At 41.0% G+C, this 22974-nt stretch overlaps 1 protein-coding gene across 1 annotated transcript in view; it reads left to right on the top strand.

Annotated features, from left to right (window-relative positions):
- Positions 1-2544: 2544 nt before the first annotated feature.
- Positions 2545-22974, top strand: part of cspg4 (chondroitin sulfate proteoglycan 4) — a 91231-nt gene continuing 70801 nt past the window's right edge. Inside the window, exon 1 of the mRNA XM_008411185.2 lies at positions 2545-2705. Coding sequence (XP_008409407.1) covers positions 2630-2705 — 76 coding nt within the window. The 5' untranslated portion in view covers positions 2545-2629. The remainder of the gene's footprint in view (positions 2706-22974) is intronic.

A 22974-nucleotide genomic window follows, 5' to 3' on the forward strand; every position in this document is an offset into this window, starting at 1 on the left:
CTTCATAGAACCAATTATAGTTTGAAGTCTTTTATACAAGCTTTGTACATTTAAAAGGGCAGTATTATGTTTTCCAGGCACAGCCAATAAAGCATATTACCTTCAGTTGTTATAAAAATGCTATATATATATATATAAATAAAACATTACTTCATATTTTAATGCCTTGAATTTGGGCCTCTGTCTCTTTAAGAAACTCTGCCCAGGAAATCATCAAAACATGGCTCCTCTATTAGCTATTATTAATTTAATTTAATTAATTTCCTCTATTATTCCTTTAGCGACGTTTTTACCAGCGTTCCACTGAGAACTAGCTTGTTTAATGAGCTCTGAAGATGCACAGAACCACCAGGTGTTTGCTAATTGTTGCTGGCTAGTCTGAAGGAGCAGAGGAGGAGCAACGTCTTGAAGGCGGAGCTACGTCCACCCAGGACATGATTCCACACCTCCTATCCTCAGAGACCCACCAGGCCCCTCCGCCCATTAAACAAGGCCAGAAGGTTGATGTTCTACTTCGTGACGTTTGACAACCGCAAACCTTAAATGATTAAAGATAAATAATGATGTACCTTTTATTGGTAACACTTCATTTGAGGGCGTGTGCATAAGATTGACACCAGGGTTCGCGTTAAGGGATTATTTTCTATATTTGACTTTTTTTAAAATTTGATTTATTTTAATTGACGGAAAGATCTGAAGCTCGTCCGTCATTTTGACAGATTTCAATTCACACCCCCGACTATACTTGGTGCAGTCACGTGGGACACTTTCAACTGTAAGTGGACATCAATAACTAAATCAATTGATAAAAAACGGTCACAAATGAAAATGGAATATGACAGAATAGCTTTAAAATGAAGGAGTCTTCATCATGAATGTTTTTGAAGTGTCATTTGGTAAATAATGACACTTTTAATGGACTTTTAATCTAACTCAGTGCAACATTCTCTACACAAGTTACCTACTGCAGCTTTAATAAGCAAAATGAAAACAACATCAGTTATGTTTAGTCATGTTTCAAAGTCCATTTTGTCATTTTGTACAGACGTGAGGAATCAGCTTAAATGGTCAAAGTTCTACGATTCTTTTCAATTAGCTGCATTTGGATTGAGCATTCAAGCCAGTCCATAGTAAAAATAAAAAAAAAACAGTGTTTTTATTCTTCACATTTCAATTATTCGGGGCATCATTTCCAAAGAACTGCATGTACAGCTGAGAGGAAAGTCTAATTAAGCTTCGTGGACTCCAGTCAAGAAGCTGCAGAGAAATTCTAATTGCACACTCACTTCTCCAGCCGTGGGAACGAATGAGGAATAATTTGCGAGCCAACCGCCTGAGCGACAGGTGAAATTGAATCTTCAGGCTCCGACGGCGAACTCCAACTATCATTTTTAATTTTTTTTATATCCAGGCAGAAAATCCTCTTGTGGAGTGCAAACGCTTGCTCATTACCAAAAAAAAAAAAAAAGAGAAAGAAGAGAAGTGGAGAACAATCAGAGACGGGATTCACCTCAATTAAAGTCTGCCATGAGACGAGTCTCAGATCACGTGATCGCCCGACGCAGTTGAATCGTCCTTCGTCTTTTGACGGAGAAGACGCAAGACTGAGAGTGGATCCAAAGTGGCCCACCTCTGTTTGATCGGGTTTGAGTTTAATTAGCTAAGGCCTCAGGCCTGTAGGAGAAAATCTCAGAAAAGCTAGACATCAATCAAGAGAAAGTCTGGAAGATAAAGCACCAGGAAGAGTTGGCAAACACGATTTGTCTTCAGCAGGAAAAGGTTGATGCTGTGTTGCACTCAAGGCCTGGTGTGATTATGAAAAGAAGAGAGTTATAGAAATCTGCAGGTGGAACAGAAGTTATGCTTCCACTGATCATATAAGTGCGTGATTTGACGCTTCGAAAATAATTTTGCTTCATGGCGACGCGCCATTTCAAAAAAGTTCTGGTTTTCCGCTAAAACGTTTCGGAGCTGGAATGAGGTGGGGGGTTTTTGTCGTATCGAAACTGGTTTATTTATCAAACCTGTGATGGAAACGGTTTTCTGCATCACACCAGTCACATGATCAAGAAAACGACAGGAAGTGGTTGGAGGATGATGATTTGAATTGTATTTCTCATATAAGGGAAACGCCACAAATATGAAATTGTGCTTTTTCGACAATAGCAGAATATGAATAAAGCTCTTCACACATTTGCAATGAAATGCGGGAATTGAGAGCAATACAGAGAGGACAGACTGGTGTGAGGCCTCTAAACCAACGTCTGTCAACGGGTAGCATGTGTGTGTATTAATAAGATTTACTTCTTTTAGACACGAGCCAACTAAATCAACAGGCTGCAGTGTCTGAGTGCTGGGTCGGCAGAAAGAAGCAGCAGATGATTTTCCAGCCTCACAGAGATCCAAGTTTGTGTGCGAGGAGATGAGGAGGAAAGAAAAAAAAAAGGAGGGCGTCCCTCTTGCAGTCCCACCCCAGCCCTGCCCCTTCCACATAGAGAAGTATCCTGTAGCAGATCAACCCCCCAAAAAAACTGGAAACTCATTCAGTCTCTTCTGAATGGAGCGTCTTTAACGTGAGAGTGTAGGACTTAACGTTGAGCAACCCCAACAACAACAACAACAAAACACCATGCGAGCCCTGCATCCAGTCCTGGTCGGTGCTTTGGTGACCCTGCTGCTCTGCCTGCCCGGTCCTGCGCACGGAGGTAAGCGCCACCGCAAATCACCATTCGCTCCTGCAGCCGCCTGTCCGGTCAGAGATGATGTACGAGGCGGGATCTCAGATCCCCCTGTACCTCACCGGCATGACAGGCGGGAGAGCTAGTGCCTCAGACTTCAACTGAACTGACTTCAACCTTAATGTTGCTTTTTTGGTAAAAAACCTCATGAAATTCTCTACATTCTCAGTCATTCATTCAAAACTTCACGCGTTGCGAGAAAGACGTGTCATTKTTTTGACTCTTGTCGAAGGTCTGAGACAACATCTGTTCTCTTCTAATCCTTTTAAGTTTTCTCTCCTTCTTTTTGCCTCTCTTCGCCTGCAGCCGGGTTGTATTTTTCTTGAAAGTGTTTGAACGTCGCCAAAAGGCAGGAGGCAGCCGAAGCCCTCCGAGCTTATAGGTGCCCTGTGTCGGCGGCAATGAATGGCTCTTTCAAAGAGAAGTGCGCGGTGGCAGGGCAGAGCGGCTCCTCTTTCACCCGGAGAGAAGAAATGAAAGTGAGAGAGGGAAAGCAGGGCTATGAACGTGTGAAAAAGGCAGCGTGTGTACGTGTGTGTGTGTGAGGGAGGTGGGCTGCCTCATGGAAGAGGCCCATACAATGTTCTCATAGAGACGGTGTGAAGTGCCACGGGTATACTTTCTCGATGACATGACAACGCCAAAAGGCAGTGGGATTCAACAGTAGCCAGTCGTTTCACCAACATGCAACATCAGCAGGAAAACTGTTACACCGTCTTTGGCTCGGACAGCTGTTGAGTCCGTTGCTTCCCCCTCCTCGTCTCCAAAGTGTCAGCGCGCTTCCCACTTCGATTAAGTCCTGGCCAGAACTCTCCAGGAGAGGCTCATTGGCAGCTGATGTGGGGAGGAGGAGGAAAAAGAGAAGTGACTTTGATCAGAACACGGGGATACCGCTTTGTTTCGGTGGCGCCGAATCAAAGCTCAGATGGGAAGTTGGACTCGGTTTTCTGTGATCAGTTCATCACAGGCATGAAAAAAAAGCCCTTTTCCCTTCATGGTTGCTCATTTGCAGATGTGTCTTGCTGAACGAAGCGACGGYGGTGACACCTCTGCTGGAAGAGTTAGCGGCGCGTTGACCCAACGGTGGCTTGTCGGAGTGTTGCTGAATTATGTCCACTGRCAACTGGCAAGGCGCAGTTTAAGTGTGGCGCAACCATTACTGTAGCTGGGTAGATGATGGAGTGGATGCAATCTGTGGAGCCTTGGAAAGTGTTCAAAAACCTACGTTTTCCACATTTTTTCGCAAACTTTACTGTATTTAATGTGGACACTGTCTGTAGAACAATCGCTAAAGTGTTGAAACCGGATTTAATTTGCTGGGTTTCCACCGACAATATACTTGTGCAACTTGAGAAGTTACTTTTAAGTCAGTTTTGTCTAATTTCAAGTCTACTGAGATATTTGCACTAGAAACAAAAATACTTGGTAAGATTTTCTGTTTTTACAGCGTCTCTGCCTCCCCTCAGTGTGACAAAGCTCACCCGCTGACCCCGGAGAGCTAAATGCTAATGCTGACCAGATGTGCCAAGTTTCTGATTAGATTCTGGGGGCTCCGGTTTCTCCACAAAATGCCAACCACAAGCTGCAGATGAGCGCTTATGTGAAAAAAAAAAGAAGTCAGTAAGAACATTAGCACTTTCTTGTTCTTCAGTTGTTGTTTTTTTGTCACCTTCCTCAGTTTTAAGGGCTCTGTTTGTACCAGTCTGGTCCTGGAACATCTTGCCCAGGAGCAGAAGTTGCTGAGATGAAGCAGTGAGCCTCCCTCGTCATAAAAAGTCTTCATGTGTGGAGAAGTTGTAGTTTCCCCCTGGTGGAAAGTCTGACTCTGAGTTTCTAAGGCATCCACGTGCCATAGCTGTGTTGCAATGTAGGCGTCACYAAATCCTTTACAGAACAGATTTCATAACTTTTTTTTTTAAATGTACCTGCCAAACTACATTAGGTAATTTCTAGTTCGTTATATCAATAGGTCATAAGCTAGGTGTTCTGCTTCATCCTCAAATAAGAACTGTTCTGTGATTAAGGTGTAAACCGCTTGCAAAATAGGTACATTTAATGTAATGAACTTTCTCTTCATTTGCTGTAACGTGCATCTTATTGGTAAGTTTCCTTCAGAGTTTTGACGTTTTGCTTGCAAGGAAAATGTACTTTAGTATTAGTATTGTGACAAAAATAAACAGAAAAATGTTAAATGTAGCCATAGCTACAATTCAGTGATGGCTACCTCATGATAAAAAGGTTTTAGCAAGGCTGTWACCAAAAGACTTCAAAATAGATACACGTTTTCTGAAATTTACTCTAACGGGGTGGGGTGTTTCCTTGGCAACCACAGCAACAAGAAGCTTTACTTGCTAGCAAGCTTGCTTGACATTAGCATTAGCGCTGTTGGTAAAATAGCTAAAGCTGGACACAAGATTACATTCCGTTTTGAAGTCTTATGACTGGTTCCAAAATATTWAAAATGTTGATATATTGTTTATAAACATAACTTGTGTATACATATCAACCTTACTGTTCTCTGCTGGACACTTAATACCAACAAAAGTAGTTAATATTTTAGCAAAATTCTAATTAAAACGTTCAGGTAGGATTTGTTACCAAAATAAAAGAAGTTAATGTTCCTCGAGTTTAACCATGAATCGACTAACGATCACATTTGCAAACAGAAATGCTTGATGGAAATGGACATAATTTAAACGACCCTCCAAAATGACTTTTTGTAATACAGTCTCACTGAGAAGCGCCTGGCTGACTCCACTATTATACCTGTAAGAGATGACATTGCTGCTTTAATGGATACCAACTATCCTGCAAACTTTTGAGATGCTGATATGACTCCACTGTGAAATGTAAAAGTGACATTTTTATGGCTCAGAAAGAGACAGGCTGTGCCGCGATGCGTTGAGCAGCCATGTGAGAGCACTTTTCCACATCAGGGGATGCTCACTTTATCATAGCCCCATCTAAAATTGGACATGACATGTTCCTGTTTCAACTTTTTCCTTCAAAACATCTCAACAGCCTCTGCGTCTCCTCGGCAACCATTTAGGTTCGTCCTTTTTGGCGGAATAAGGGAGAGAGAGAGAGARAAAAGAAAAAGTAATAATAAATTGGCCGGCCGGATGTTTCCGATCCAAACACGCCTGTTTGGTTGGTATGGTGACAGTTTCTCTTTTTGTCGCTGCGTTGGTAAAAACAGGAAGTCTGATGGTGTTAGAGTGACATTTTGGAGCTGGATTTCTTGCTGCCACTATTTTCTTCAGACAGTGAACACATCATCACTTTTTTCTCGCCCCATTAACAAACCTTCCACAGCATCCTAAATTTGCTTTACCCATTTAAACCCATTTTGTGCGTTTGGGTTGAACGATATGAGTATGAGTGGTCCCGTATAGATGTGAAGATTTTGTGTAATCAATGCCTGGCATGAAAGACAGAGCCTATTGGTCTACTTTTTCACAAATAAATTTGAATCGGTTTCAATAACTTTTAAAACATGAGTTTTACCAATGGACGTCCCATCACGTTTTCCCTGTCCGCCATTTTGAAAAAATTGTCGTGATCCGTTTTTACCAGTCATTTTAAAATGAAAATAATTMAATTCAACTGCAATTTCATTTTCATCTGGTKTAATTAACATTCAACAGGTGGAACAGAGAATCCATATGGTTCAATCACACATGAAGCACCTACATGTACCCAACAACACAAATATGGATTACCCATTTGTGCGTCAATCAAATATCTCAATGTTTTGATGTTGATCTGGAAACACACAGTCTGCAGCCGCACTGGAAACCGGAATAACAAGCAACAGCTAAAGTTTTGAAAACAGGGGACATTTCTAAGACTCTGAGCATCAGAAGCGCTGCAAAGCCTCCATTCAGATCAGAGATGATACTGGGATTTTTGAAAAATTATTATTGGAAAGTTTACTGCATCAGAACTTATTCGGAAAACGTGTTTCTGTCTCCCTGTGTTGCACATTCACTCTWTTTCACAAAATCCAAACACCACCTTAGRACGATTTTTCTGAATTTTGCCGTTTCATCAACTTTTTTTAATGTGATGTGTCAAAAATCATTTAAAAAAATAGTATTTATGAATGAAGTTTGAAGAAGTTCAGGGCGCTACAACAGAGAACCAGACTAGGTGTGCTGGTCATTTTTGCTCCTTCGTCGTCTTGCCAACTTTTGATCCATAATAATGGATAAAACTGACCAAATTATGACATTCGGCAGGTTAAGAGTGGAAAAGTTATGCATGTGTATTTATAGTCGATGTGAGGACATTTCAGAGGGAACATATCTTACTTGTTCTTTCCTAAATCTTTGCGTAAAGGCCAAGGACTGCTTTCTCCATTACATACACCTGGATATCGAGAGGAATTTTAACAGTACTTTGCCAAAAGCAACTAAAAATCTCCAAACCAAGTCCAAGAGAATTTTCTTTGTTTATGTGAACGGTCTCCAACAGGGTTAGCTAAGACGGGTGCAGCTCCAGATGTCAGCAAAGGTTTGGAACCATCATAATGAATCCAAAGAGAGGAGCTGGACGGGTTTTTTTTCCTTCTACGCAGCAGCATCTGTTCATGAGTGAACGAAGAACATGCTCCCTCTTCAGCTCTGTGAGACTTACAGGAAAGAATGCATTAAATATTAACGAGTGACGATTCAAAATGAGCCAGGTTTTTCATTTCAAAACGCTGGTTTCTATATGAATTCCGGAGGTTTCTGTGCTTTAGCGTTTCCTCAAAGCGTGAGTCATTTTGTCTGGAAGACATGCTGCTCGCTGACAAGCTTGTCCTTTCGGCTTCATGAAAGCAAGAYCCCCTTCTAACATCGCTCAAGCGATCAATATTGATATTATTTCTCGTAATGCAACTCCCTCACTGCTAACCTGACATTTCTGGCTGCCACTTTCAGACACAAAGTTTCAAGGAGTCATGGTTTATTAACTATTTTTGGGGCATTCTGGCCCGAGGCAAACATCCTTGAAGCTGAGAAGCTAAAGTTGTCTATGTGAGCAGCCAGCCTTACCCTGCTTTTTCCTTCTAACTTCATCTCTTCCCTACAGGATGATTTCCTCCTCCCACCCTCCAAYCTGCTGCCACAGAGTAAGCAGCCCTGTAATTGCAATGCCGGGCCTASAGTAACTTACTAAAAAGGCTGGATTCCTGTAGCGGCAACACTCTCACTTCTGTCAAGGTGTCCCTGACACGTAACACATGCTAACTCCGCCGGTCATCCAAGTGCACCGCTTCGGTTGGATAACCGTTTCGGCTGCAAGAAAGAAATGCGAAAGAGTGCTTGAACGAGAGGGCACGTCACATATTCTATTYTTCATTTCTTTTAATTACAACCACAGCTGCTCCGTCCTGTTATATTTGTGAAAACTGAGCTAACCTTGAAACAATTAAACACGAGCCAATAMGTTTAGGCAGCTTATTTAAGAATTTTATCAATAGAAGTTGGACCAAACACAACAAATAAAATGTGAGAGTACCACGTGTGGCTGGTTAGAATCTGCAAATTGAGTTCTGGATCATTTTTGAAAAAAAAAAAAAACTTTTTCAGTTTATCCTCCCGAGTAAATTTGGCTAGCCTTGGAGCGAGGCCAGATTAGCGAATGAGAAGCTGCCGCAGGCTGAACATTCACAAATCCCCCCCCCCCCAAAAAAAAAAAACTCAAGGCCACAGGTCATTTGGGAATACAAATGATTGGAAACCTTGAATATTTCTGTTTATACTGGCCGTGTTGAGATTTTGTTTATTGTCTTGCATGAACTTCGATCTTTAAGTAGAATAATTAAGGGTGCGTTCACACCAGACCTGCTTAGTCTGCTTTAATTTAACTATAGTCAGTTTGTCCAGAGAGTCTGGTTTSTTTGGGGAGATATGAAAGCGCAACTGGACTCTGATGTGGATCAAAAWGGYAAATTCTGGTCTGCCAACAAATCGGACCACAGTTCAACYGAACTCTGGAGTTCACTTCAACCAGGCCTGGTGACCTTTTAGGTATCCAGATTTTCTAAATGTCTAACTCTCAGAAAAGCATTAAAAGTGATTTATGTCAAAGCTGTTAAAAGCAGAATTTTACAGTTCCCAAACTGTCTCTTAAGGAATCTCTGATCATTTCAGAATAATCCACTCCAAATTTGATAACTAAATATTTTAGATTTTAAACTAGAGAGCTATTGAGCCTCATTAAGAAACTATAAAACAGCCCAGACGTCAACTTTAGCAWTGTTAGCAGCTAACGGGTAGCTAACAGTAGCCCTCACTGTGCTTAGAAATCATTTACATTTTCAGTTTTTGATTTTTTTTTTCTTCTAATTACTCAAAATTACTGCTGCACAATTTCAACCAGTGGAAACTTCTGCCACACATTCGTTAGCGGGCGTCATCGTTCAGCCTGACGACAAAGTCTTCATTAGCCGACTTTGTCAACACTACAGGGAAACTCAAGACCYTTTTCTCTTCCTTATRCCGGTAAATGAAATGTTCAGAGAAGCAGAGCCGTTACTGTGTACCAAGCAGTGTATGATTTTAGTTACAAACCAAGCATTTGCCAGGCATTTGGCTTGTTAACGTTGGTTTCATTGTGACTGTTTTGTGGGATGAYTCTGACCGTCTCTGTCCCTCCCACTGCGACGTCTTCTGCMGTATCTCGTGTTTTATCAGTCACATGGGAAGCGCCGAGCGATAATATCTGCGGCGAAAGACGGCCATATCTGCAAACATGAAGTGTGACTCATGTAGCGCTGGACAGAATCGCTCTTTGGTGTGGGGAACAGAAGCTGAAGCCATCTGGTCGTCCTCCACAGATGTGCCAGATGAACCTCTTTCCAAACAAAGAGATCAAATCTGCTTTCTTATTCCTGCTTAAAGTTCTTGCAGAGTTGGAAAAGCGGAAGAGCTCGGCTGATTCTCATTGTGATTCAGCAGCCTTAACAAAAAAGAAAAAAGAAAGAAGAGACATCCCTCGCCTTGAGGACCCGTTTTTCCTTGGCATATGATCTTTCCCCGCGCTGCTCCCTTTGAGGTGGCTGGCTGTCAAAGGCAAGCTGCTGGGATTATAATTTTGGGGTTCTGATCTGCTGAGAGCGCAGCCCACACACAGACCTCATTTAGCCAGCTCGTGTACACAAAAGACTCTGTTACATAAACACGGGCCCGGATTCTGATGCTAGGTGGAAGGTCAAAGGGCGTCTCGCGGCAGCAGTCCTTCGTTGTTGGAACCTCTTTTACGTCGGCAGCAAAAAACTGCTTGAGCAGCAGTTCGGTGACAGATGGGCTACACCCAGAGTCAAGGTCCATAAGCGGCAATTTGGGATTTCAGATTGTTGTGATTACCTTGTAGCCGTGTTATTTCATGAATTCTAGGGGCACGGTGTTACCTACAGCAGCAGCAACAGGAGGTCCAAACCGCATGGAGAGGAAAATACTCAACTTTTCTAGAGAAGGAAATCAAAAGAGCGGGAGAAAGACAGTAGCTGCATTTCCGTTACGAATGAGCGCAGATCTGTGTCAATATTCTGCTAATGTGGAAACGGAAAACACAATTTTGCAATTGAGGGGTTTCTGTTGAATCAGAAATTAAATTAAAATCAAATGTGAATAAATTTGTTCACATGACAAGTCGTTAAAAATCAGATGTAAATAGTTACATGAGAATTATTCATGTTTCAGCCCTGGAGCTAGCGCTCATCGCTATCATCCATCAGAGGAGACGTCGGCGTCTTATTCAGGCGTTGGAGTAACAAGCCCCGCCTACATATGCGGCGTTTTGGCGATTTTACAGAAGAGCTGTGGATTCAACGAGTTCGAAAAATACAAAACTTTTTATGAACTGTGTAATGTCAGGAAAAAAAAAGAAAAAAAAACCTACCACTTCCTGTCGTCKTCTTTGTCGTTTCTGYCAGTGGTAACTTCTGGCTGTTGATCATGTGACTAGCGTGATGCAAAAAAAGTGTTTCTACTACAGTTTTGTGAAATTAATCTATTTTGATACGGCCAAAAAAAAMMCACCTAACTGGACACAAAAGCTTTAGATTTTTTCAAAATTAGCGTGTTTCCATTAAGCAAATTTATCTGTCAATTTGATGAGAAAAAATTAAGTGATGTACCAATTTGCCAAATAATACATATGTTACAAAAAAAGGTTTTGCAAAAGTAAATAAAAGTCATTGGTGATTTTAGTGTATGGGTTTAGAATTGATTTTCTATTAAACCTGTTGCCTGGATCCATATTCAACTCATTTTAATTGGCAGATTACCAGAGTTGCCACATGAAAGTGAACACTGGTGACACTAAAGGTGTGTTTTTTTCAAGAAAGAAAGAAGGAAAGAAAGAAAATTGTAAAACCATGAACGTGTCCACCTAGTTTTGCTCAATATTTCCAGTCTGAATAAGTAGATAATCCCAACATTCGGTCCAAGGCCCGTGAGACTCCACTCTTCAACGTAAGCAAAATAATGAACACAATAACAGTGAAGCAAATTAATGCTAAATAATAAATGTAAATAAATGTCAAGGCAACTTCATCGGGTACATGCAGTGAAAAGAAAACAGGATTATTTTCTACCTCTAAGTGTTTCTGTTGCTTCAGTGGTGAACTTCAACCTTCAAACCCGAGCCACACCGGTCCCACCACAGTCCGGTTTGGACTCTCTGCACGTCTGAACGCGGTCCAGAGCTTTGTGACCGCGCAGTCATAACAGATCGACAGAAAAAAAAAAAAAACTTCTAATCAAAGGGTGACGCTAAACACAGAGCAGAGCCTGGAAAACACACAGTACGATTATGAGCAGAAGAAAAACAACAGCCGTCGCTTCTCCCAAGAAATATGGCGTCTGTGGAGTTTCTGTCAAATTAGAGCAAACCCAGAGGCTCTGGTGCATTAAATGTCCGGAAGAGTGTTGAATTGGATTTTCTTATTATTTTTCAAGTGGGGGAACAAAAAAAGAAAACTGGGTATAGATAAAGTTTCACTTTGTGTATGTTGCTTTTTATATTACATTCCATTAAGTTTCTGAAAAAATAAAGATTCATTAAAAGTTAGATGATGACCTTCATATCTTTGATTCATCATCTTTCACTTAGCTTTGTCCTGATCTTATTTTATTTTTGAAATTTGAAACGGACTTGATTGGGGTTTTAGTTGCCAAAATGAAACAAAGCATTGAAATTCCTCCTGTTTTTATTTTATATTTATCATCTTGGGATAGTTTGAGCTCTGTGCTTTCGCATATGTGAACAGTTATGTACTCAAATGTCTATAAATTTATTTAAAAATGATCATAAAATTAATTCTGGAAGAGTACTGAATGTTAAACTGGAAACTTTGTTGAAAGCCTGCAGAAATGCATGATTTAGATCTTTTTAATGTTATTTGTTCTGCTTTCAAAGTGATGCCAGAGATAGCTAATGTAGCTTTATAGCTTAAATTTGTCATTAAAGTGGATCTTGCTATAAGCTAATATTCAAGATCTACAGCCTCAAAGTAGGAATTTCAGGGGATTTATTTGAGTCAGAGTTTGACTTGTCCATTAACCTTGCAGTTATTATTATTTTTTTTATTTTTTTTTAGAATAAGTACGCGCAGCAACACAGAGGGTGGATAAAACTAACACTGCTGCTCTTAGACTTCATGAATTACATCTTAAGCTACAGGTAGAGGATCAGGCAGGGCACCGGCTGTGCTGAGGCGCCCTGACCAAGGGCGGAACATTATTTTTTGTTTAATCTAAGTGTGCTGTGACCCTGAGAAAACAACAACAATAAAAGAGAAAACATTCGCCCCCGTTTTCACTGCAGCAGCAGAATTGCATGTTTATTCTTGATAAGAGCTTTTGGGGAGTTTGGTGCCCAAAATGAAAACTCCAGAGAAAATTCTAATCATCACAGGACTGCCAAGCTTTCAATAAGCAGGAATTATGCATGACCAGATGCCTCGATACGAACGGCCTCCACGCGCTTCTCTTTTCTGATTTTCTCTCTTCCCTTTTACAGAGGACTGTCTGTTTTTTATCGTTTTGACTGAAGATGAATGCATTCGTTTTTTTGTTCCTGCCATTGTTTCTTTTTATCCGCTGGATAAAAAGAAAAAGAAGAACAGAAGAGCTTTTGTGAAATTAATCATTCAGTTTGTCCCAGAGGGATTACCCATTAGGATCTTTCCTACTTGTTTACGATGAGTGTCATCATTTCAAAGGAGCCATTATCGTTACGGGGCCGTAACCACTTTAACGTGTTACATCTCATCGTCATGTTTGATTCATTAGCAGCGCTTGGCCTCCTCAGCTTGCAATGCGACGCAGTGATTTATTTATTTATTTTTTTATTTTACAAGCACTAGATATGTACAAAACGGCGATATCAAGCAGGTATCGGATCGGCACTAACAGGGTAAAATCGATACTTTTTCAAAATTGTCCCTGAAGTTTTGGTTTATTTTGATATTTTACTTCTCAATTTCAAAAAGATTTTCTTTTGGCAAATTGGTTTGTTCTCAATTTATGTTTTTTCTTTTGAACAAAATCGTGTCAGTATGTTAATAAAGTGTTTTGTAAACACCTTTAAACTTAGTCAAAATTGTGTCTTAGGCCAGAATAAGATAAAACACTTAGAGGTCAGAAGTTTTATATATTAACTCAAAAGTGAATAAAAATGATCAGTATCAGTATCGGCGATACTGGGCCTGTATTTACTTGGTATTGGATCAATATCAAAATATTCAGTATCGCACACATTTAACAATCACAAGCATCTGTGTATTATACCAGGATTTTAAGTGACAGGATAACAATAAGTGTTGCATAATTGTGAAGTAGGGGAGCTTTTTATAAATAATTAAAAAAAAAGGTGTTACTATAAAAACAGGCATAAAATTCCCCTTAGGTTCTGAAGGTTTTTTTCAAAAACGGGTTGTTGTTTCTGAAAAAACTTTTAACCACACAATCATTTTCAGAAATGTTTTCATTCCCACAGAAACACAAGGAAAACGATGTTTTCACTCCTCGAGACCTGAGAGTGTCGCTAAACCAGGAGCAGGGCACATGTGCATAAAGTCTCCACATGAGGGTAGCGGGAAACATGACAAGAAAACAATAACGACGATAAACAAAGTGCGAATGGAATCTTTCGTAGAACGTTATGTAGCAACTGAAACATATAACACGTAAGAAGCTACTGTTGTCATGTATGACGCATTTGGGGTTATAGGTCAGAATTACGATGTTTTTCCCCAAAGAAGGCGATTTTACTGTCCATACCATTACGCGAGGGCAAAATTTTTACTCCAGAACGAGTTTTGTTTAAAAATAAAGAAAATTTGGAACATTTCCCTAAAGTGCCATTTTCATGTGGGCGCATGGGAAAAAGGGCTAAAATCGTTCCTATTTCGGAAATAGGTGTTCCTGTGTGAACGTTTGCCACAAGCCGCTTGAAGTCACAGTTAACATGTGAAAGAAACTAAACATGAAGGGTTTGGCGTACACTATGTGAGCTATAAAAAAGAAAAAATAAAACACCATACCAAGTTGGCTTGGTTGGTAATTGCTAAACGCTGTTGATATTTATTGGGAAGATCTAAGGAGCTAAATACAAAGGCTTCAAAGGCAAGACAACATTAAATATACAAAATGAATGGGGTGGTTTAAATCAAACATGTTTGTTTGTGCAAGACTGGCCAAGACTTTTCTTACTGAAAATCTTTGACTAATCTAGATCTTTAAAAAGAAGAATAGCAAAACATTCAGTCTCTACATGTGAAACTCAAAGCYGTTACCCAGAACAACTTGCAGCTGCTTTGCTGATCATCCATCTGCTTCACCAGAGTTTGAAAACCAAGAGTCCGTTTCCTTATTTAATGTTGGTCCATCACGTAAAATCCCAGAAAGACACATGGCAGTTTGACTCTGTATTGTTAAAAAAATGTGACAAAGTTGAGAGGGCATTGTGTCTGAAAACTTTTACAAGGCCCTGTACATGTCCTAATTAGTCATCTTACATTAGTTTTGGCGTGGAAAAGGCATGTGGAGCCTCTAGAAAAGCAGCATGAATCACATCCTGGGAACCGCTTCCTGATTGGTCGAAACGGTGTTGGGAACAGCTTGAGGTTTCCCCCGTCCAACATCTGGAGCTGGCGTGGTCAGCTTGGAGCCAGACAAATTTAAAAAGGGCTTTAATCACATAGTCTCCCCCCATCCTGCTCTTTCTTACCTAATATAGACGTAAAATAAAATTAAAAGAAAAAGGTGGCGAAAGGATGTCGATGTGCTGCAGTCAGCGAAGTTTAAAGAAGCCCAGAGTGTTGTTGGAAACGGACTGGGCTGCTATCAGGCCTGATTATGTTCTGTCAGCAAATTTCCAGCCTCTGGGTAGGTGGCTCCATCAGATAAATCAAATTCAACAGGGCAAAGCTGGATGTGTGTGTGTGTGTGTGTGTGTGTGTGTGTGTGTGTGTGTGTGTGTGTGTGTGTGTGCGTGTACATACATGTGTGTATCCACAGAGCCATGTGTTGGATTTCATTTGGGGCGAGGCTGGATTCTGTTTCAGGTCCGTCTGGTTCACACTGCCCCTGGAGACTTGAGTCTGCTATTTTTACAGCGGCGGTAGCTGCGCATGACTCATTATTTTAAATAAAGAGAACTCCGTTGTCAGTCCGGGGAGTCCCACCACCCCCTCCACCCGCCACCACCCCGAGCTCCGAGGGGAGATGACTCATGAGCACAAGGCCGCAGCGGCTAATCATGAGATGTCGCACTCAGGACTAATTGTTTGTTTTTCTTGTGATTAAGCTTTCGACTCTGTGATACTGTTTGCCTTGCCTTCCAGATTAAAAGACCTGAGCTTCAGTCCAAGGGCAATATGTGTCGATGTTTAGTCTGCTGCAAACGTACGCAAAATTTCTTCAAATTTTGTCACCATAATGCTAACTACATTCATATTTGCTCCTCATTACTTGGGTATGCCTCTACCGCCTTAATTTCTTTTAAGAAAAAAATAGGGACTGAAACGTTTGCGCTTCAATTTTTATGTTTTGACACCATTTTTCAAATGGATTCGGGTCTGAATTTTAACTGCGGTGGTCTAATACAGAAATACTTTTATGTGAACTCTTTCATCACAGCTCTGCGTGTCTGTTTAGGGCCATTGTTCTGCTGGAATGACAAATTCTGCCCCAGCCGTAAGGCTTTATAGATCAAAAAGATTTTATTTCATATTTCATGTTTGCTCTGTTTCCCACATGACTTGTCACAAAGGTTAAGCTAGGTGGCAAAAAGAAACGGGCAAAATGTTCAGTGACTTGTACAAAAGTGGTAGATGCAGAAAATTGCAACAAAAAGTATTAGAGTTTTGTTCATGAGTATATGTTTATATGGAACTTAATACAGAAATGTGCCACATTTTTCACATAGGTATTTAAAAAAAACAGAAAAATAACACTGCTGGCTTGTCACCACAGACAGATTTACAGGGTTATGAGTCCCTGAGCTGAATCAATTTTGGTGCCGCACTCACTAAAGAAAATGTGTTTTTCTAATTCTAAATTAAATTCAGTAATAGGTAGTTCTATTCATCAGTGAGCAGGAACTGATGAATAGTAGGCTTAATATGGCCAATAGCTCAAAAGTTTCAAATATTTGGGTATTGTTAATATTTATAAAAATTCCAAAATACTAATACAACTCAGATATGGGCATTTACGTCTCACATGAAGTACAATGTTTGCAAAATATGCATTTATAAAAAATAAAAAAAACAGTAAAGTCTTTGGGGTTGCCCAAAAAATCATGGGCCCTGGGTTACTGCCTTACTCACACAAAATCACAATAAAAACCTTTGAAGTTTTTGTTTGCAATGAGACAAAATGTGGAAGGTATTGCACACCTGGATGCTTCATGAGATATTTCCATCAAACTCGGTTAGAGTTCATTCTGACAGTGTTCAGCTTCCCTGCTAGCACTTGATGGATTCCTCCAAAGGAAGTGTCCTAATTTGTTTTTTCCACATGTACAATTTTCGGTGATGTAAATAACTATGATGTGCCTCCTTCACGGCAGCAGCAGCCAGTCTCGTGAGCTGTAATTCCCAAAGCGTGGCGGCGGGAGACGGCGCTCAGGAGGGCCGCTTGCTTTGTGCAGCATGGCGACATAGAGGCAAGTCAGTGCCAGCTCCCGTCTTGTTGAAGATCTTCATCATCAGCGCTGCCATGGGTTCAAGAAACGTTCTGAGTAATTTGAGGCCAGACGGCATCATTACGCAGTAACTTCAGACGAAATCAACAGGGCGACGGGGCTGAGGGGAGAGCCGGGGGTGAGGTGGAGAGGTGGGGGTGGAGGGTGGCACCAGACCCAGCATCTGGCAGATGACAGACTGAAGTAGCATGCGGATGATAAATATAGCTGCAGCACCAACAAAAGATCATGTTGACTTCACATGAGGCCGACGAAAAAAAGGGAAAGGAGGGAAGGCGATCCAGGGAGGGCGCAGTGTGTGTGTGTGTGTGTGTGTGCGTGTGTGTGTGTGTGTGTGTGTGTGTGTGCGTGTGCGTGCATGTGTGTGTGTGAACTCATGGTTATGTTTACTGTAGGCTCGCGTGTGAGGGTGTGTATTCTTTATGCTCTGTGGTTCACATAGAATCCAGTGTTCGGCAGCCGGAGCGAATGTCGTCATCCAGCTCGCTGAGAAGGCTTAAAATAACCAGAGGAAATAATGCGTCCCATGAAGTTTGGATTGACTCACGGTTCGGCCGTCCACAGTGGCATAAAGTGCTGCGCAGCGGGCCTTAAACACACAGCTCCGGTCCGCTGAGTCCCACAGCCAAGCTCCTTGTGGAGCAGGGAGGGGGGAAGGGACTCTTGCACATCAGATGCTGAAACTTTCAACGTTTTAGTGAAGAAAGCAAAGAATCAACAATAAATATCTTCACGTTGAAATCGCAAAATCAGTTTGTGAAAAAAATGGCACTGAATCATGATATTGGGGATACAACAGTGGACTACAACAGATTGATCAGTGGACTACAACAATTGGCTAAGCGCTAAAAGCTGTAATTACTTGTCTTGATCACAGTCATGCTGCAACGTGACTTTCTGAAAGTTGACTACCGTTGGTTTTAGCTGTCAAGTTGTCAACATAACGAGCTAAATCTTAAAGGTACACCTGAAAAAGGGACGCAGTGCTTTGCTACTAATCATCAACACCAGGACGACAAGATAAGGTAAAAAGGCATCACTTTTCACTGGTCAGGAAAAAGTATTAATTAAAGAAATAGCAAGGAAGTATGTCAATTATGCTAGCTTGACTTTGACAACCTTGACATGTAGATGTGCTGCAGAATTCGGTGCATTTCTTCCACAGACAAATCATCTTGACTTCAGCAAGTAGAAGCCATGGACATATTGGCAGAAACAACTATGGAAAACAATTGCAGTCGCTCCGTCCAATACACCAGGAGTCACTTCCGAAGTCCATCATGGTGCCTCAACGTGATTAGGTGACGTAGCTGCAAAGGAAATGCTAAATAATAATAACAATAAACAGGCGGAGGTCCACTGTACATTTGAATCACTTTGGAAAGAAATGGGTGTCTGCTTGGTTGACATGCACATTTTTATATAGTTCCTCAAAAACGTGAAACAAAGATGACGTAAGAGGAGAGAGCATTATTTAAGGAACCGAAAAATGTGAAATGATCTTGATGTTGTAGTTACACAAAAGCAAACATTAAAAATGCTGTTGCCATAAGACAGAGGCAGAGAGAAACTGTTCAGAAAGAGAGTTAGTCCAAATACATGTAAACAGTATAAATGACACATCAGCTTGATGTTTTCTTTTTAATCCCTAAAGCCATTCAGACATCCTGAAAGGAAAATGTAAGGTTTCCCCAGAGTTTCCTGGTGCAGTGGCCCAACGCCTGTCCAATAGCTGGGAGGCTCTCAGTCTTCAGAGAATTATCTCAACACAAAATTCCTAAGGGAGATTAAAAAGGTCTGCAAAGTATAACTAAAGAAAGTTTGTAAGGTTTTTTTGATCAATAGAGAAAGCAAGGGCATGATTTTTTGCTCTGCAGATTCTAATAATGAATAATGTTGTGATTTTTAAAATGAACAAGCACAATATTAGTGATATAAACAGCCAAATAAAACCGTGCAAGAGCAACGATTTGCTTGTGTAATGCTTTTTTCTCATCACTTCCTACTTCAGTTTTGTTGTTCTTTTAAGCTGAAACATCCCTGGAGCTTGCCACATACTATCCCCCTGGTCATACATCCCAATTATTGAACCTACTCAGAAAGTTTAAGGAAAACCAGGAAGTTACATTAAAAATCTAGGGTACATGTCTGGAATGTCTCAGAGGAAAGAAACTGGCGAGTTTCTGTATGACCATCGTAACYTCCTGAAGAAAAAAAAGCCGGCGAGATTACAGAAATCTGACGGAAACTTCCAACACACTTTTGGAAAATAACCCTTAAAATTGTTATCTCCACCATTATATAAAAATTCTACCTAATAAGCCGACATGCAACGTTACAGTCCATGGGTACCAGCTGGTTAACCAAAATGAAGAAGGAAAAGTTAACATGGCATGACGCAACGTTTTTTAAATTAACTTTATTCACCATTTTAGCAGCTGAAACTCCTTCATGATGTATCCAGTCAGTTATGTTACACCATAACAGCTTCTTTCTATCCATGTTCAGTCGTCAGATCTCATTTTTCTTTGCCAATAAAAGGCAAATCATGGTTTGCCACCAAGCACATATTTGCAGCTCCAGACATTCTTCACATTTCATAAGAAAATCAGAAGAGCGAGCTCGAAAACAATTATATGCTTGATTTCTTTGCTTTGAAGCAAAGAAATAAAGTAAATAGCAAAATCCTTTTTTTCCCCCCAAACACTTGTGGATGGAAAGAATGAGAGTTGAGAGAGAAGAATGTGAATCTTTTAGCTGCTGACAGCAGCAGCAGAGTCCTTATGAAGCCAACAAGTGATCAGCCAAAACCAGCAAAAAAAAAATAAAAAATGTGCTAGATGATAGGAGGGATCACTCTGAACAACCTGTGTTCTGCAGCCAACTATGCAACCTGATGCACCATATTGTCAGTCGCAGCCTCTGGGGGAATTGCGAGGAGCCAGAGATGGTCAAGCTGACCACGTGTGACCCCGGAGCATCCCGTCGCTTTACGGCCAAAAACGCATTCCTGAGGTTCTCCTCAGGATCACTTCCCATTGTCCCGAGTGACCGCAGGAGGATGTTTCAAACTTTGTTTGCTCCTGTTTGGATTTGGTGAAACGTAATTGTTGCTCTCTCCATTCTTTCTGTGAGGTGGAAACATTACTCCGTCCCGAGAAGAGCTTCAGACTTTTCTTGACAAATATTGACACACGTAATCTGCACAAACCCCCCCCAAAAAAACCGTCTCCGAAGGCTATGAAATTGCAGTTTGCCCCACATTAGTGTGCCAACAATGACTGGATGGCAGTTTCCTTCAGGGAAGTCTGAGAAGGAAAAAACTGAAACTGCTCTTATACGGGTTCATTTATGAGGTTAATGATGGTCTGCGGGTGTTTGTTTACCTTTCTCAGAAAACCACTGAGAGCTAGCTTAAAAAATGGAAACGTAGAAAAAGTTTCTAGAGTGCAGCCAGATGCACATTTAGAAAGCAGAATGGGGAAAAGAGCCAGCATCGCACTTTTAAAACCAGATCTGGTCCCTGAAGCTCTGAACCTAAAGACTGGAGGCCATTCTGGGTGGCCATTTATTCCTAATATGATGACCAGCTGCTCTGCCCTCATCAGTAGGTGGAAGCTATCATTAGCCAGGCTGACTTATTAGCTCCAATTCAGTCTCAAACGGGAGCCGTAGGTGAAGAAAGGGAAGACACTTTTAATCAGGTTTAAGCTACAGCAGCAGTCGACTCACACACCACAGCTGGAGATCTGAGGCTGTGCAGTCATGATTAGGGATGCACTCATCCACTTTTTTCACTTTGCGGTACTGATAGATACAGATATGAAGGTTCTGATACAGAAAAACAACACTGAGTTCATGTTCTTCTATTTTTTAAAACTCAGACAAGTTTATTTGTTAACTCTGCACCAGTACAGCACAATTAAATACACCAGCAGCTTCACAAGCTTGGTCAAACATGTAAAAATAACTTTAATTTGTTCAGTCAGTAAACGGTTAGCCTCCATGTTTACCTCCACAAATACTGAGCACTTCTTTTTATGGCGGTTGGCAGAACACTGAGATGTTATTGCGCCCTCTACTGCTCATGCAGGACACTTTCAGTATGTTTGCAGTTCAAACTGGAGATCACATACAGCTCGCATTTATTTGGAAGCATAAACGGCCATGGCAGAAAAAAAAAAATACGATTTGACCCAAAAAACATCTGAATTGGGTCACTTCAGGCTGCAGTGTGAACGCAGCCTGAAGTGCGTTCACACTGCGGATCAGACAATGTGACTGATCCGCCCTTATGGATCAGTCACATTGTCACCAATACCCGATCTAGAATTTTCTGTCAGTATCGCGACCAATACAGACATCAATATCAACTCGGTGCATTTGCAGTAAGAATAATATAATACTAATACTAATAATAAGACGGTTTTATTTAGAACGCACTTTACATGCAAATTTCAAAGTGCTATCAGATGCTAAGTAAAAACAGGAACTGAACTTTTTATCTCTCTACGAGACGTCCGTTTCAGAGCTGGTTGCTAGGTTTCCAATGTTGACGATGCATATTTTCTTCTCGCTGAACATGACAGCACATCAATTTGTCAGGAGCTGATGAGTGCCTGGTGGCGACGGAACAGAAAGGGGGTTCACCATGACGGGTGTCACCACAAAAAATCTCCAACAGCACAACGACATTGTCCCGTCACTGCCTTCCGTAGGGGGAAGCCTTCACCCTAAGTAGCTCTGCAGCTGTTGCTTCTGCATGGCGTGATCTAACATGAAGCAACATATTTGGAGAAATATTTTCCTGGCAAACTGCTGATGGAAGGTTTTAGGCTAAAGGCTTTGCCAATAAAATCTTGAGAAATTTGTTAATCCTGTTAAAGTCTGCCAGTTCCTCTACACAGTGTTTCTGCTTCCCAGATGCATTTAGGTGACAACAAGCCCAGACTTTACTGTAACTGATATGAGACATGGACGTGGAACGACTTGATAAGCTTTAGTTGCGCTCAGCCAAATAACTGCCAGGAACATCCCTTATAAGAGGCTGCAGGCTGAAACCTACTTTTATTAGAATTCCACAACCAAAATTAGCCAAGAGCTAGCTACGCTGCTACATTCCTGTCCTTTCCTGATTTCTGGGATGAAAGCTCAAGATTAAAGCAGGCAACTGTCTCCATTTTTTTGTCTTGGGAACTACTTGCCTTAATATACAGAGCCTGGCAAAAAAATAAATAAAACATCCATAACCCTATGACCTTTCCACATTTGGTTCCATGCAACCACAAACTTTGGTGTATTTGATAGCTATTTTTAGTGATAAACGAACACAGAGTACTGGATAATTGAACACTGTATGAACTGTTTGTATGCAAGTGTGCCATGCATTTATACTCACCCCTGTTCCCCCCTTACAGCATAAATTGAGTACACCCTGTTCAGAATTAATTTTATTTCTGAATAGAGTTCATCTGAGTGTTGCTTCATCTCAGTATCACCCGATATGTTATGTGACAACATAAGAGGTTCATTAGGGTGTTTTCACATCTGATAGTCCGGTAGACTCGTCAGACTAAGGACCAAAGTTGCAACATTTGTTACATCTTCAGCTGGCGAGGTTCATTTTCACACTGCACTGAGTCAAAGGATCCAATCCAATCGAAAACTTGTTCCACCCCCCACCTGTGATGTCACTGCACCAATAACCACTTAAGGAAACGACACAAAAACCTCTGAAGACGATTTCCTTCTTAATAAAATGTAAGCAAAAACAAATTTTAGCAGTTCTAGGATTTCTCTTTTGACGTTGGCAAAGGACTAAAAGCTATTTCTCCATGAGACTTGGAGGATTTCCCTCAAACATGCCATCAGATTGGTACAGTTTAGATCAAACCAATTGATGTGTTAGCATGGTCCAATCAAAGTTCTCATCTAAATCCAGTTGAGACTCTGTGTCCAGACTTGAAAATTGATCTTTAGTAACCCTAAATACAAGAACACTGTCTGTTACTACCCAATAGTAAGTCCCGCC

This window comes from Poecilia reticulata, linkage group LG6 (genome assembly GCF_000633615.1).
Source record: "Poecilia reticulata strain Guanapo linkage group LG6, Guppy_female_1.0+MT, whole genome shotgun sequence".
Taxonomy (NCBI): Eukaryota; Metazoa; Chordata; class Actinopteri; order Cyprinodontiformes; family Poeciliidae; genus Poecilia; species Poecilia reticulata.